This window comes from Hylaeus anthracinus, unplaced genomic scaffold (genome assembly GCF_026225885.1).
Source record: "Hylaeus anthracinus isolate JK02 unplaced genomic scaffold, UHH_iyHylAnth1.0_haploid 0, whole genome shotgun sequence".
NCBI classification, from domain to species: Eukaryota; Metazoa; Arthropoda; class Insecta; order Hymenoptera; family Colletidae; genus Hylaeus; species Hylaeus anthracinus.
Window position 1 is genome coordinate 11747691 of NW_026533254.1, and position 15108 is coordinate 11762798.

The window sequence follows — 15108 nt, forward strand, 5'->3', positions numbered from 1 at the left end:
TTTTATTGACACTTCGGCTTCCAAAGAAATTAAACCTAAAGAAAACCTGATAGTGACTGAGAGTTACATCTCGAGTGCAAACGGTTAACTCGAAGGATCTGTCTATCATTGGTACCCCCATTTCGAATCGTTAACGTTTGTATAAGAATCTCTAGCGCTTCTCGTGCGATTGCTTGAACGACAAAAGTCCTATCGGTCGTGAGAATAGGTCAGTCGTTTGGTGTTGTCGTCGGCGTTGCGTCGCAAAAGTACCTGGGTGACGGGATTCTCTCCGGGACGATAGACGACGTTGTGCATCGGTCGTTTGCGACCGACGTAGTTCACGCAGACGAACTCTAGCAGGCTGGCGTAGATGAAGCACATGCACACGCCGTCCCACACGTTCATGGCAGTCAGATTCGACACGACGGGCAACGTTGACCGGAAACCGTTCGACGTCGTGAAGAAATTGAGCATCGTCGTCACACCTGCGAACAAGCGAAATTGTACATTTTAGGTGCAAAGTATTCGTCTCTACGAACAACTGAGATCGAGAGTTGACTCTACTAGGATCATCCCTTTCTCTCGCGTTAACCCTTAGAAGCCTGGCTTTCCGAATTAAATTAAAAAAAAAAAAAAAAATATTAGGTTGTCCGGAAAGTCCATGTCGATTTTTGGTACAGGTCTGAATATATCGAAGTGGTTGAAAACAAATAACGTGCATACATCCCTTAAAAGGTGGAAAGGTTGTGGAACAAAATGACACCTATGTAATTCAATAAATATATATTAAAATTCATACGTGTTTTTGAATCTTTCTTAGAAATTGCCACGAACTTTCTGGACAACCTGATATCAATCTATTTATTGTTTGAACAATTTTTACAGCTGACGTTCATTTCTTTAACTTTCGTTCGAAAGAACAGTATGCAATGGTAACATACATACAGCCAAATATTAAAAACAAACCAATTACAATTCGATTTAAAAGGTCTGGTGTCAAATTTGAAACTCAAAGCGTTTAAGGGTTAATGCGGTATCTAGCTACTCGCCGAACAGCCCGAGAGCCGCACGGGAAGAGGTTGCTACTCCGTCTGCAGCTTTATGCTTTCGTGCAATTTTAACGCCGTGTTATTTCTCAAGGGGATTCGCAGGTGAAAATATATTTTTTCCTTTTCGACGGTGTCTTATTAAAAAGTCAAGCAACGAGGAGGTGAGAAAGATTTTCAAGACGGCGCACGCCTTCTTGATTTTCGCGAGGCTCTCTATTAGTCCGCTACGTACAAGGTGTCCCATTTCTGCGATTTCGGAAGAAGACGAGAAAGTCTTACCGATCATTACTCGGGCTGGGACGGCGTTCCATTCGAGCCAGAAGGTAATGAAGGAGCTGGTCACCAGAATAATTCCCGGGATGAAGACCGTCGTGAAGTAGAAGGCACGATCTCGCGTGAAAATCAGATCCACCTTCAGGCAGCTGTAGTTACCTAGCATGCATTACATCCGTATTATAATTGGCGTCTCACCGTCGACGCGGCGAGCGAGCAGGTAATATCACCCGGGAATTAAAAAAGCGGTTTCTGGTTATCGAGAAATCAATCGAAGCAGACGGCGTCCTTGTCGAGTTCTGTTTTATTCCGAATAAGAATTGGAACGACTGCTCGCGAAGATATATTTAACATCGTCATAGTCTACGCGGATTATATGCATCTATGCAAAACGAGACATTAGTATCGTTATGTTTCACTAAGTACCGCTAAATCTGCGATCCAATAGAAATGAAATCGAAACAAGAAGTGCAACGACGTCAGCGTTTCTGATAAAATATTTTTTTTTTTTTTTTTGATCTATGTACTTTACAATTTGTCCAGGAAGGACATCTGGTAAATTGTTAAAGCAGCTTGAGATAATTAACACGTAGATGCTTTCACGATGGGTTGCATGTTTCTTTGACAAAATAAATAATTTTCTTTTAGAAAAGAAATCGTACAGACAAGGAACGCGTTACCAGAGGCTAAAGGAGCCACCGATCAAGACCATAACGACGATAAATACATCCGTCTCGTTCCAGCGAAAGTATCGTCGAGTATTCGCGTCGTAACGACTGTTAAGAGCAGGGCTCGTTTCACCCCTGCGTCGGGGTAGATACTCCGGCACTCTTGAAAGGATGCCTCGTTCTACTTTCCTTAGGCAAACAGAGAGTCCCGTTTACGAAATTACGACTCCAAAGTGCCGTCGGTGCGGCAACATTGATATTTCTGTGGCATCTCCTTGCGGAGGGGGATCAGCTTGCGAGAGGAAAAAAGAAATGAAAAAAGAAGAAGAAGAAGAAGAAGAAGAAAGGAAAAACAGAATCAAGACCAGAGAAGGAACAAGAGGGCACCAGTCGTGTCGCCAACTTTCCGCAACGAAGCTCCACATTTGCGAAAGCGTTTCAAGCCGAGCTGGATACTATACTATACGACGCGCGAACGTCTAGGGCACATATGGGCAACCCCCTGCTCGCGTTCGTCCAATTCGGGTTCGGTGAAATCGCGACGTGTTCCGGTAAATCGCGTTAAACCAACGTCGCACGACTCGCGAGAAACACTGTGGCTGTGGAGACGGAATGATAATTTCGCCCTCGAATCAGGAAAGGTTGCCCGTGCCCGGTTCTAAGGGGTTGAGAGAGTTCGAGGGAGAGGGGAGCGTCGCAATCGGATAATACGAGGGCTACGTTCGTGAAACGGGGTTTCTCGAGCTCGATCCAAAATACAACTTTCTTGATGACGTTACTCGACGCTACCAAACTTTGCCCAGACCCTAAACAGAAATACCCGCTGCTCGGGAACGATTCGAAACGATGGGAATCCGTTTGCGCGATATACGGCGACGCGGTAATGGACCAATCGGTAGAGAATTAAAACAGCGTTTTTGTGACAAAAATAGTAACAGCAAACCGATTGTGCAATTACATAAAAGTAGATCCGTAGATCAATAGGTACATGTTTTCCACTCCCAACTCTGTTCCGTTTTCTTGTTATTTACAATTTAATGCCAAAAAATCGTGATTATTGTCGTCTTATAAATTTTAAACTAATGCAGCAATATCAATGCTGCAATGAGATCAAATGTAGGTGATGAAAATACCTACAGAATGAGACCTCGAACGTCTCGATCGGATAAAGAACGGAGATAAATCTGGAAAAACGGAAAATTCGGTGTTTTTTCCAAAATTCGTATCTCCGCCATTTTTTTAAACTGAAGCGCTGGCCTTTTGGGAACATATCAATCAATCAATCTGGGATCAATCAATTTGGGAAAATATCACTACCTGGTCCCAAAAGGCCAGCGCTTCAGTTTAAAAAATAACGGAGATACGAATTTTGGAAAGAACGCCGAATTTTCCGGTTTTCCAGATTTTTTCCGTTTCTCATGATCCGATCGAGACGTTCGAGACGTTAAATTGTAAATAACAAGAACACGGAACAGAGTCGGGAGTTGGAAAAACATATACCTATTGATCTACGGATCTCCTTTTATGTAATTGTACAATCGGTTTGCTGTTACTATTTTTGTCACACAAAAATGCACTATTTATTGGCCTATAACACTTAACCGTCCGCACGATCGTTCTTGCACGAAAATAGGTGACGATAACGATAGAATGTAATTCGTGATTCTGTTTTAAGAATTTGTTTAGATGAAATGCGCGGTTTAATTTCTCACGGAAGAGACACCGATAAGAATTCCATTCGATCTAGTTTAATCGGAGCACCATTGGGACGATGGCATTTTTGCTCGCGTTTTGAGTAACATTTCGATCATCCGTCGCTCAAAAACACACAATTTTTCTATCGAAATTGTTTTCGACGTGTAATTGCTTTTAGGATATCGTACCGTGTACGCCGCGCTGGGCAAAATTGGCTGGTGGCAGGCTGAAGAGGAGTCATCCGAAATGGACGGACGGTTAAGTGTTAATAGAAATCGTCGATATCGCTCCGCAGGTTGAATCGTTTACTGAGAAAATGGTGGAAGAATTGGTGACGTGTGCAACAGAAAATAAATCTCGACGATCGAATGAACTCGTAGAATTCTCCATCGTTGTACTGTATATACGTTACAGCGGAAACGGATATATGTATATCTTCGAAGTCTCTGGTACATTATATGTATACCTCCGCCGTAGTCTTCTCCATTCGAATAACAAACGAAATTTAAAGAACAGAGAGATAGGAAACCCAGCGAACAAAAAGTTATTCGAGATAATTTTGATGCGACTCTGACGTTCGCTGTACTTCACGTTTTCGCTGTAACATATGCGTACATACATAGAAAAAAGAAAAACGAACAACACCTGGGAATATAATGAAGCAGAAGCGAAGCGTAGGCGAAATGAATGAAACAAACGTTTGCCAAGATTCGAACCACATCCGGTAAAAAATAACTGTAGACGGGAATAACGTGTCTGGTTGGGGTTCTAACGCTTATACGATTTACATACTGTCGGAATGCTAATCTTTTGTAACGTTCTATAGCGACGTTTCGTCGAGCGAGTAAACGACGCCTCCTTTTTCTCTAATCCTACGTACTGCAAGGTGACGCGGAAATAATTAACCCTGAACACTTTAATCGCTCGGCGAAGTCGCGATCGGTAACGTCGGTACTTCGACCCTCTGCACCAACGATTCGCATATTTCCGCTCGACGAATCTTTTAAAATTCGGAATTTAAAAATTCCTCGTCCACGGAAGTCCCCGACGATCCAGACGAAATGAAATATTTCTAAAAACCCGTTCGTTTGTATCGCTCGCCCTGGGAATATTTCTTAGAAGATAAAACGCGAGGCTCGTTCTTTGCGAGCCGATTCGGATGTTTCGTATATTTTCCCCAGAATATTTTCTACTGGATTTCCAGGCCTCTTCTCGATTTTCTAGCGATTCTTATAAATGTCGCTCGAATTAAATTGAACGAAGAGGACCGGGTTCGGGCGTGGAATAAAGTTCCAATTAATTCGTCGTGATTGCTTTTATGACCAAACAATAACTGTGGGACATCCCAATTATTTTGGATATATACAGTCGGCGTAAGAAGTATTCGCACAGCAGCCAATTTCAAATAAAACTGATAAGAAAGGAAATAAGAGGTTAACATCGTAAACTTTAATTTACGCAAAGTCTACTCTAAAAATATGTGGAAACGTTGGTTAATTATTTCTTTTCCTAAAAATTTATTAATAAAATAAATATACGAAGTTTTATTTTGAATTGGTTCCTGTACGAATACTTATTACACCGACTGTACAATCGGTATATCATACATATTCCCGTACACTCTGTGTTTATTGATAAATTGAATGATAGGTTTGATGTTTTCAAATGAATTTTTCATTATATATACAGGGTGTTCCGGGATTAGTGTAAGCATCGGAAATGGGGTGTCTGAAGAACAGGTTCCTTTGCAAAAATTTCGGATGGTGCTTCGTTTTTGAATTATTAACGAAAACTACTGGCCAATCACTGCCCCCGATTAGCGCGTCCTCACCCGCGAGAAGCTGGTTTTTCGTTAATAATTCAGAAACGAAGCACCATCTGAAGTGTTTGCAAAGGAAATTGTGGTTCAGGATCGTCTCAGCTACTCTTGGGACACTCTGCATACACAAATTTAAAGTTTATCCATGTACATATTTACAATGAAACATTTATTTGAAAACACCGAGCCCATTATCTAATTTAGACAAATTTCTTCGATAGAAAATAGGTACGAGTACTTATGGGACCGACTGTACAGGGTGTTAACAAATATGTGAGGTATTTTTTCAGGATCAAGTCTTTATACCAGTACGAATCGTAAAGTCCTTTACAATTTTGCGATCTGAGTTATAAGAATCGTACAAATACTTATTGCTTCTATTTTTTTTTATCTACTTTTCGCATCTTTTTGTTAATTTCGCAAGTTATGTTAACTAGCAAATGTTATTTGGACTATGTCTATCTTAGAGACTTCCGAGAATATGTAAAATATCATTGATTATAAAAAAAGAAATTAAGAAAACTACAATTTCACACAAAAGTTTTTTGGGGAAAATGATCGGTGTACTAATACGTTCTACACCCACTGTATATCTCAACAACGATGCCTGAGATTGCAAAATGGTAAAGGACTGACTTTTCGATTCGTACAGGTATCCAGACTCGATCCTGAAAAAACGTTCCACATATTTGTTAACACCCTGTGTTAAGCGAAAGAGCAGGAGAATAACTGGAACTCTGATTTATTAAAAATCGTTTCATCTTCAAAGGGCCGAATTGTCCCTGTTTGGCTGGAATCTTTCGACCTCCCATTTCCTATGGGACCCTCCTTTTGAAATCGCGTCAACAAGATACCCGGTGCCGAGTACAAAGGGCGAAAGTACCGCGAGTAGTCGGTGGCACGGGAATGCGACATCGGATCAACTCGGTACAATGCTCCCCAGATTCGCCCGTTCTTGAAGCCTTTTACGAGAAATATTAACAATTTCGTGAAAGATTTTGCTTTCCCGATGAACGGGATGACTCGATTTCTCGAGGAATCGATCGACAGGGACGAGAACGATTTGGGAAGCACCGCGCCGGAGCATCTAGGCCTGTCTCACGAGTTGGTAAGCTTGGTCCTGTCTCTCCCTCTATTCTACTTAGGCTTATCTAAACCCTTTTCTACGCATTTCTCATCAAGGGAAATTTTGATTCGATCGTTCGCGACGAAGGGGGAGGATTTTACCTTGCTCCTCAAACCTGCGCTGGCACAGCGAGCACTTTGAGTCCCCAAATTCATCGAACTCGTCCTCGTAGTCGACGATGATCTGTCCGTCAGCTGCAACAGAACAGCCCACGATCTTCCATCCTCTCTTCTTTTTCCATTTTTGTTGTTGTTGTTGTGTGTTCTATATAGTTTTTTCTTTTTTGTTTTCGCCTGCCTGTCCCACTGTTTCTCTGTTCGATTTTTCTAATGTTTAGCTCACCGGGGGGGGGGGGGGGCCCGGGGGGGTAGGACGGATAAATCTTGATCGTGAGAGAGGCCTGGACCGATCTTCGAACGACGGGGATATTATCTTCGTTTGACAGAGTGTTAGTGCGGTAAACGCATCAGCGACAAGTGCGACAATCGACTCGAATAGACGTTTGTATATACGCAAGGTGCTCGATCAGATGATTCCACGGAGCGAAATTAGACGAATATCAAAAACGATAAAATTGCGCTCAAATCATCATAACTAAGATTTCGTTAAACTTTGCTCTGTGTCAGAGAAGACGTAGACAAAGTTCGCTTAACCTTCTAAAATGTATTTTTAACCGACTTCGAAAAAGAGTAGGTTTTAACCCTTTGCACTCGAGGCCCCTTTTTTTCTGGTATCTGTCAGCAACTCGACATGTTTCTTAGCATTCTATTGCCATGAATTTTGAGCTATATAGATTTGAGAATAGGGTCACCTTTACCTCGCCGACAATCATTTTATCGACACTTTGAGCTCCAAAAAGAAATTAAACCTAAAGAAAGAATATTGCTGATTGATTTGCTGCGTAAAACCTAACGGCGACTGAGAGTCACCTCTCGAATGCAAAGGGCTAACGAACTCCGTAAGTAGAATTGGCGAGAAATGGACATCAGACACGAATGAGTTGCATCGTATCCCAGACAATATTAACCCTTTGCACTCGAAGTCTTTTTTTCTGCTATCTGCCAGCAACTCGAGATGTTTCTTAACATTCTGTTGCTATGAGTTCTAAGCTATCGAGATTTCAGAACAAGGTCGCCTTTACCTCACTGACAATCATTTTTATTGACACTTCGAGCTCCAAAAAGAAATTGAACTTAAAAACTTTGGGTAGCGTAGACTTGCTGCGTGAAACCTAATGGTGGCTGAGAGTCGAGTGCAAGAGATCTCTCGAGTGCAAAGGGTTAATTTTTCTGGGAAACTTTTCTTGATTGCAATATCTTCTCTTAAACGCAATATCATCGTTTCTCGTCCTATTATTTCGACCCGTGGATCGTCTACCCTTTAGTCAGACGCTACGTATACCAATTTCTCTGCTCGAATCTTGATACTCGGAAACAGTGAAATGAATTGCTTCCGTGAACAGCGACGGTACGAAACAATTGACGCAAGCTATACGTAACAAGTCGTTGATTCGCGGAACGTTTGCGTGAAACGATCATTTGACACAGGAGCACAATCGACAAATGCGAGATAGCGTGTCCTCTGTTCGTCGGAGCGTTCCTTTCCTCCGTGGCAAAATCTATCCGTCCTTCCCGGCTTACCGTGCGACCGAGCCTTTCTTCCATTCACCGTTTATTCGCAACGTTTTACGTCGGTGCTTCCACGTTTTGTACGAGCTCGCGTTCGCTTATCGGGCATAGAGGAGATTTTAATCGTTGGGCTAACTAGACCAAGCGTTACCCGCATACCGCCATGGTTGATCCCTTCAGGGTAAAAAAGACGAGTCGATTTCTCGACGCTACCTATACGTCCACTGTTGTCGTCTTTAAACTCTTGAATTTTGAAACTCGATAAAGGGATTAGTTTCTCGTCGAGCTGGAAGAGGTAAAAACTTCCTTTCGGTTCCGTTGCTCGACGCGACGTCGACGGGAGGCTTGTACAAGGCTTTCAGTCAAAGAAAATTCAGGCGAATGCGTTCCGGCCGTATTACGCGACAAAGCTGCAGAAATCACGCTCTCGACAAAATCGTTCAAGCTTTTCTCACTGGCTGCGTCAAGCTGGTTAGAGAGTTTACGAGCGATCGACGGTAACGGTCAGGGCCGGCTTTGCGTGGAATTGAGAAAGGGATGTATCTTGATTTCACGCGAAATTTAAACATGAATTTAATCCGTGACACCAGTCAGAAGGAGGCACCTAAATCTATATAAATAAAATTGAAACATGTCTGTTTGAGGGAGAAGTCTGGTCCAGCTAATGTATCTTTCTAATGCATATAATTCCCAAATATAATTAATTTTTATTATTGAAACTTTTTTCACATGTAAAGGGAGGTTCGAAGAAGAAAATTTGACAGTGTAGATTTAATTTGAATTAGTCGCAAGAAAAGGATTCGGTTAAAACGGTGGGACGCATAGCTCATCGAATTTTTATCCGATTCACTTGATTCAACGCTTAAATCGAAGGTAATTCCAAGTTTATATACTAACGAACCTCGACTCTTAATGAATTATTATTATAGCATGAAGTTATTGCAAAATAACGACCGACATGTATCGTTCATTTTTTCATGTTTTTGCCGCCATTTTTGCAGTTAACAATTTTTTTTTTTTTTTTGCAAATTGAGGTTCATACGCATTTTACGTACCTACTAAAGGAAACTATTTTCTGATTTTATCTATCGGATGTTTTCCCAGGGACTGTCAAATTTTCTTCTTCGAACGTCCCTTTATATGTAAAAAAAGTTTCAAGAACAAAAATTGATTATGTCTGGAAATTATATGCGTTCGAAATATACATTAGCTGGACCAGACTCCCCCCCTTAAACGGGCTAATCTCCGGAACTGCTGATTTTAAACATTCTTTCGGTAATAAAAAGCTACACTGTCCCTGAGTGACATAAACTACTTTTTGTTTTGACAAAAACACATTTTCAATTTGAAATCTCTAAAGCTATCCCAACGGAAACCGAAAAACAATCGCCTAGTGATTCACGAAGGAACAGTCGGTCGAACGCGAACGACATAAAATAAATAGTATTCCGCGCGGACGAGACCGCGGCGCACACAGCTAGTCGTAAATAAAATTGCTGACAATTCCAGCGCCGGCCCTGGCGACGTTTTAACGCAACAATTAGCTTAAACACCGCGCTCGAGTCGTTCGATATACGAGCGCTAGCGATGCATTACTTTAGCGAAATGCAAAAAAAAACAGTCCCGTCCGAACAAGAACTCGTGGGAGACTTTGGACGACGATACGACGAAACGAGTAACAGCGGGGAACGAATTGGCATCGTTAAGGGCGTTAACGATACGTCCGTAATTAGTTTAAAACACAAGGCCTCACCCCAAAAAGCAAACCACGGCGGACTCGGTTGAAAAGCGAGACAGGAACCAAGGTTGCCAATATGCATTTTCTAGAGGAGCTATGTATCATCTAGATATATATACATATAAATATATCGGTGGACATTGACATGAATATATATATATATATATATATATAGGTATGTATGTATATATAGATATATGTATATACACACGTAAAGAGCGAAAGATAGAGAGAGATAAAGACATACGTGTAAGTACAAAACGCATCTAGGCCAACTAACGTAACAAAGGTGGAAACAAAAACGAAGATTTCGTCGTCGTAGTTCCGCTACGTCGCATGCAGAGTCCGTTCCTTCGTCGACGATCCCTCGATCGTTCGATCGATCACTTCCCCTCTGTGTGTATATATATATATATATACATGGAAAAAAAAGGCAAACACACGCACGCATTATGCACACGCTCAAACACACGCGCGCGTTTCCATACACTTCGTACGGTTGGCTTTGCTATCGTCTCGACGTCGTTCGATCGCGGTACTAGGTCGTCGCCTTCACTCTGAAATTGGCGTGCGTGCTTTCGATATCGAACAATTTTTTTTTTTTGGCAAAATAAAGCAACGTAATCTCGACGATCGGCGAAATCCATCGACGTGATCGCGAGACAAGAAACGCGCGGTATCGCAAGGAAAACATTCTAACGTGGTGCCAGAGAATTCGTTTGCGGTGCAGACAAAATCAAGCGTCATACGTCGAAAGAAAAAAGAGAAAAAAAAAGAACCAATCTCGCACTAATATGCAGTGGACGTGCATTGCGACTTACCTGACGATTTCGATTAGGGTACGGTCGGTTCGGCGCGGTTCGGAACTAGGGCTGAGACTGAGAATTGCGCTGAGAATTCGGCTGAGAATTTCTCTGTGTTCGAGTATACTTTAAACGCTCCGGTATAGTTGGAATAGTCCCAGTCCTAGTTGGAACACACGGCTACGAGGCCCGTGACGTATCGTTGAAAGTTGGCAACAAAGCGACGAAAGAAAAAGTCAAGCGAAAAAGACGCAATTTCATTGCGAGAACGTTGGAAGAGATTGTTCGTGACGGGTCGAAAGGCGAGGAAAGAAAATAAATAACGTCGCAGAGCATCTCGAATGATTCGAGTAAAATTTTCCAATCTTCAAATTTCGAAACGGCGATGCTCGGTCATGCGAGGCTCGGAATTGGGGGACGGTCGTTCGCGGCGATACGGGCGAAACCGAGATTTCCTCGTTGTCGAGAAATTTCGACTCCTTTGAACGATCTTGAGAACGTGGGAGTTTTCGTTCCCCCATCCTCTTCCCGCGGTACTTCCCTACCGCGTCGCCTTTATCGCGAAGCCCTCCCGAAACTCTCGGCGCGGATGATGCACGGTCGATCGGACAAAGGCGACGTTGTCGGGAACGATCGGCAGTTAACAGGTTCGATGAAGAGGAACGCCGGAACGCGAGCGAGGCGTGAACGAAATTAGAAATCCTTTTTCGGCGGTGCTGGCCGGATTTATTGATCCGGCGGCGGCGTCCATAGAAACGATGGTGGGGTTTTTCCAGGAATGGAGCAAAGGTTCAAGGGATGCAGCGCCTTAAGGTGCATCGATCTGCTAACAAGTATCACGCTGCTTCTTTTATCCGACAGCGACCCAGGTGGAGTCCAACCGTGGCCTCGAACACCTTTTCCTCCATCTTTCCAAATTTTAATCTTAATCTACCAACAGAACAGTGAATCTCGCATGTTTAGATCCCAGTTAGCGACGGGATCTGTCGCGAGTAGATCGCTGTACGTTAGGCACCTGGCGACGATCGTCCACCTGAGAAAATCAGTGGTCGAGTTCTCGAACACCTTTTTCTCCATCTTTCCAAATTTTAATCTCAATCTACCAACAGAACAGTAAACCTCGCATGTTTAGATCCCAGTTAGCGACGGGATCTGTCGCGCGTAGATCGCTGTACGTTAGGCACCTGGCGACGATCGTCCACCTAAGAAAATCAATGGTCGACTCGACGACGTTGCGGACGGTTCGACCCGAGTCTCCGAGTGCGTGTACAAGCGACGCTAAAACCGTTTCTCGTGGCCCAACGAAACTGCCGTGTTCGGTGCATTGCGATTGTACAGAAGCGTGTCACTTAAGGATGCAATAGAAAATTGTAAAATAGAATTGACAACGAACAGAGAGCGGCAAAAATTTTCGACGACGTTCGTCGTAATTGCTTGCGTTTGTATTTCCATTGGTTTCGATGGGCGTATCCAGTGCCGCGGTACCGATCACGATACAGTTCCGCGTACTCGCGTTTCGTCGCGGCAAAGATTCAGCATCGATGATTGAAAGGCACGGGTATCGATCTTCGACGATACATATTTCAAGAACCAGAACTGTACGGTGATGGATGTCTCCGATACCCGGCGTAACTTTTCTTTAAATTCGAACGCCTCCTTTCGGATAAATTAGATGAACTCGGTGACTCACCTCGCCAGCTTACTTTGATCGGACACGTGATTGTCTGGTTTTTAATAAGGTACGCGTTCAGCGACGTGAGGCTCGGACTTTTCCGCAAGGTACCCTCGTCGTTCTTCCACACGTACGTGATCGCCGTTTGCTCGTACGATACTGAAGAAGAAAACAACGTCAGAGTTTGTTTGCAGGCGTGCTCGGCGGACGAATCGATGTAACCAAATTATTTCGTCGAGGGTTAACCCTTTCGGTACAGAGAAGCTTGCCGCGGTTATATTAGGTTGTCCGAAAAGTTTCTTTCGCTTTATCAATAAGTGATACATGCGCAATAGTTCATGTTTAATGTTACATTACTGAATTGTGCACGATTTATTTTGCTCCGTTACTGTTACAACATGAATATCTATGAAATTAGATCGTCTATTTATATAAATACGACCACATCAAATAATCGAGCGCAACTCGCGAAAGAAACTTTCGGGACAACCTAATCCGTTCGTGATACGAGAAAGTTTTCCGCGAGAGTGTTTTCATAGAAATCTCGAGCGTGATAGGACACTGAACTTTTGTAACGCATACTGTAGAAAGTATTGGGTTGTCCCAAAAGTTTCTTCCATTTCATTTAAAGTAGACCGCGGAAATTTATGCAAAATAAAATTTTCGCGAACGTGCCTACAAAAATTGACCTTAAATAGGAATTTATTTTATTCTGCAATTATTTATAATATGAACTTTACTTTCAATCTGTTTTATATTCTTGCGTATTGTTTGCATTTTGTACGTTCTTACACATTCAAATTTTCCTATGAATGCATAAAAATCCGCAGTTTATTAATAAGTAATACATACACAATATTTTATGTCTAAAATATTATATTATCGAATTGGGTACGATTCATTTTGCCTCATTACTGTTACAACATTAACATTTAAGAAATTAGGTTGTCTATTTATATAGACACAAAATAATTGAGCGCAAGTCACGGAAGAAACTTTTGGGACAACCTAACAATAAGCGGCAGTAGTACCGAAAGGGTTAAATTCGTGGATTTACTTACTGCTCTCGATCGCGAATGAACACAGTGGGTCGTCGAAGGGGAAGATATTAAGTCTGCCCTGGCAGGATAGGATAAGGTGACGCCTGGAAAATAAAACGATGTAAATTCGATGAATATTTAATCAAGGATTTTTAATCTAAACAGTACTCGACGAACCGTGTTTACGGGAATAATTACGCAACGTAACGAGTTGCTTCGTTAGACAACATCGGCTGCCTCTCGAAACCGTCGTCCTCGATGTATCCTTAAGCACGCGTCAAGGTTCATCGACCATCGATGGGGACGTTTAATTGATCGCGTAAACACGGCTTGCACAAGTGGAAGCCACGGCCAATGATAATAGGGAAGTCGTGGAAGTATCGACGGGATTCGGACCGGGACCGATAAACGGATAATAAATACCTCATAAGGTAGTTGACCGTGCCGTTGCGGTATATCCGTAGGGCGAAATGAACGGGTATAAGTGGATCCTTAAAGTCTCCGTGCATTATGAAGTACGTGTCCGGCAACCAGATATTGTCGTAGTGATGAATCGCGTTCAAGAACTCGTACTGCGATCGGTTGCTGTAGCGCAGCCGCGGGTCGTACCACTGTTGTTGCAGCAAGAACTCCACCTCGTATTTCTGTCCGCAACACCGACAAAATCAGAACTGTTACGAAACCGCCGGGACGTGTCGTTAAACGATAGGTTAACAGCGACTGGTGTTGCTGCGTTTCTTCCCAAGTATTTTTTAACGAACGCGACGGGTCGCGGTAGAAAAGGCTTTCCCTAAGCATTTTCTACCGAGAAACAAAAGAGACCTGTACTCGGCGTTCAGAGCGTTAATATTCGCTAGGTTTTGTATCTCGTGACACCTCGCGAGGACTTCATCTCGAAAGGATCGTCAAGTCCCGATAGAGATGGCAAGATTAACGAAGTAAAAATGTCAATTACCAAACTGGACTCGTCGGGGGAAGCCAAACTTAGCAACAGCACGCTCACGTTCACGGTCAAGGTACCTGAAACACAATCGTGGGATTGGAAATGCGGGCCTGATTGGGAACGTTCTTCGTGCAGTCTCGCGAGCGGAGCACGCTAATACGAGATAGCCGTTCCCTCGAAAGATGCATCCCGCATCGCGGAACGGATTATCGACGCTCAACTTTATTTCCAAGCGTCGTTCGAATCCCCGACATTAACTGGACCACCACCAAAGCGCAAATAGCCGGGGAATTTTCTCGACGCGCGCGAGAGACCGGCCCCGTCGATTATTTACGTCGATTAGCGTGGCTCCCTCGTTCGTTGCGACCGATCGAAGACCGACCTTTACGAGCCAGATCGATCGTAAGATCAGCCTCTCGAAACGGTTACGTGAAACGGCGAACAAACGTTTTTTATCTCCTTCTTCTACGTTTGCGTAAGCCGATGCCGTTATTGCGTAAGCCTCGTTAGCGCCATGCTGTGCACATGCTGCGACTAATGTCGTGTTCGTATTAAAGTGTCAAGCTCGTGGTCGGAGCTGAGACTCGGGAAACGGTCGTACGGGACCTTCGATCGTGTCCCGTTTCATTGCCGGACTATACTTTCACTAATTGCGATACGAATTCACCTTTT

General features: G+C 43.2%; 1 protein-coding gene across 22 annotated transcripts in view; it reads right to left on the reverse strand.

Annotated features, from left to right (window-relative positions):
- Positions 1 to 15108, reverse strand: part of LOC128895083 (glutamate-gated chloride channel alpha) — a 116307-nt gene that overhangs the window by 16252 nt on the left and 84947 nt on the right. For 13 of the 22 annotated variants that reach the window (XM_054157368.1, XM_054157356.1, XM_054157336.1 and 10 more), the window contains 7 exons: positions 14449 to 14513; positions 13917 to 14137; positions 13515 to 13597; positions 12472 to 12612; positions 6714 to 6806; positions 1311 to 1463; positions 253 to 467 (listed from right to left, as the gene is read on the reverse strand). In XM_054157368.1, coding sequence (XP_054013343.1) covers positions 253 to 467; positions 1311 to 1463; positions 6714 to 6806; positions 12472 to 12612; positions 13515 to 13597; positions 13917 to 14137; positions 14449 to 14513 — 971 coding nt within the window. The remainder of the gene's footprint in view (positions 1 to 252; positions 468 to 1310; positions 1464 to 6713; positions 6807 to 12471; positions 12613 to 13514; positions 13598 to 13916; positions 14138 to 14448; positions 14514 to 15108) is intronic. The other 9 variants (XM_054157391.1, XM_054157445.1, XM_054157398.1 and 6 more) reach the window with 1 other exon arrangement.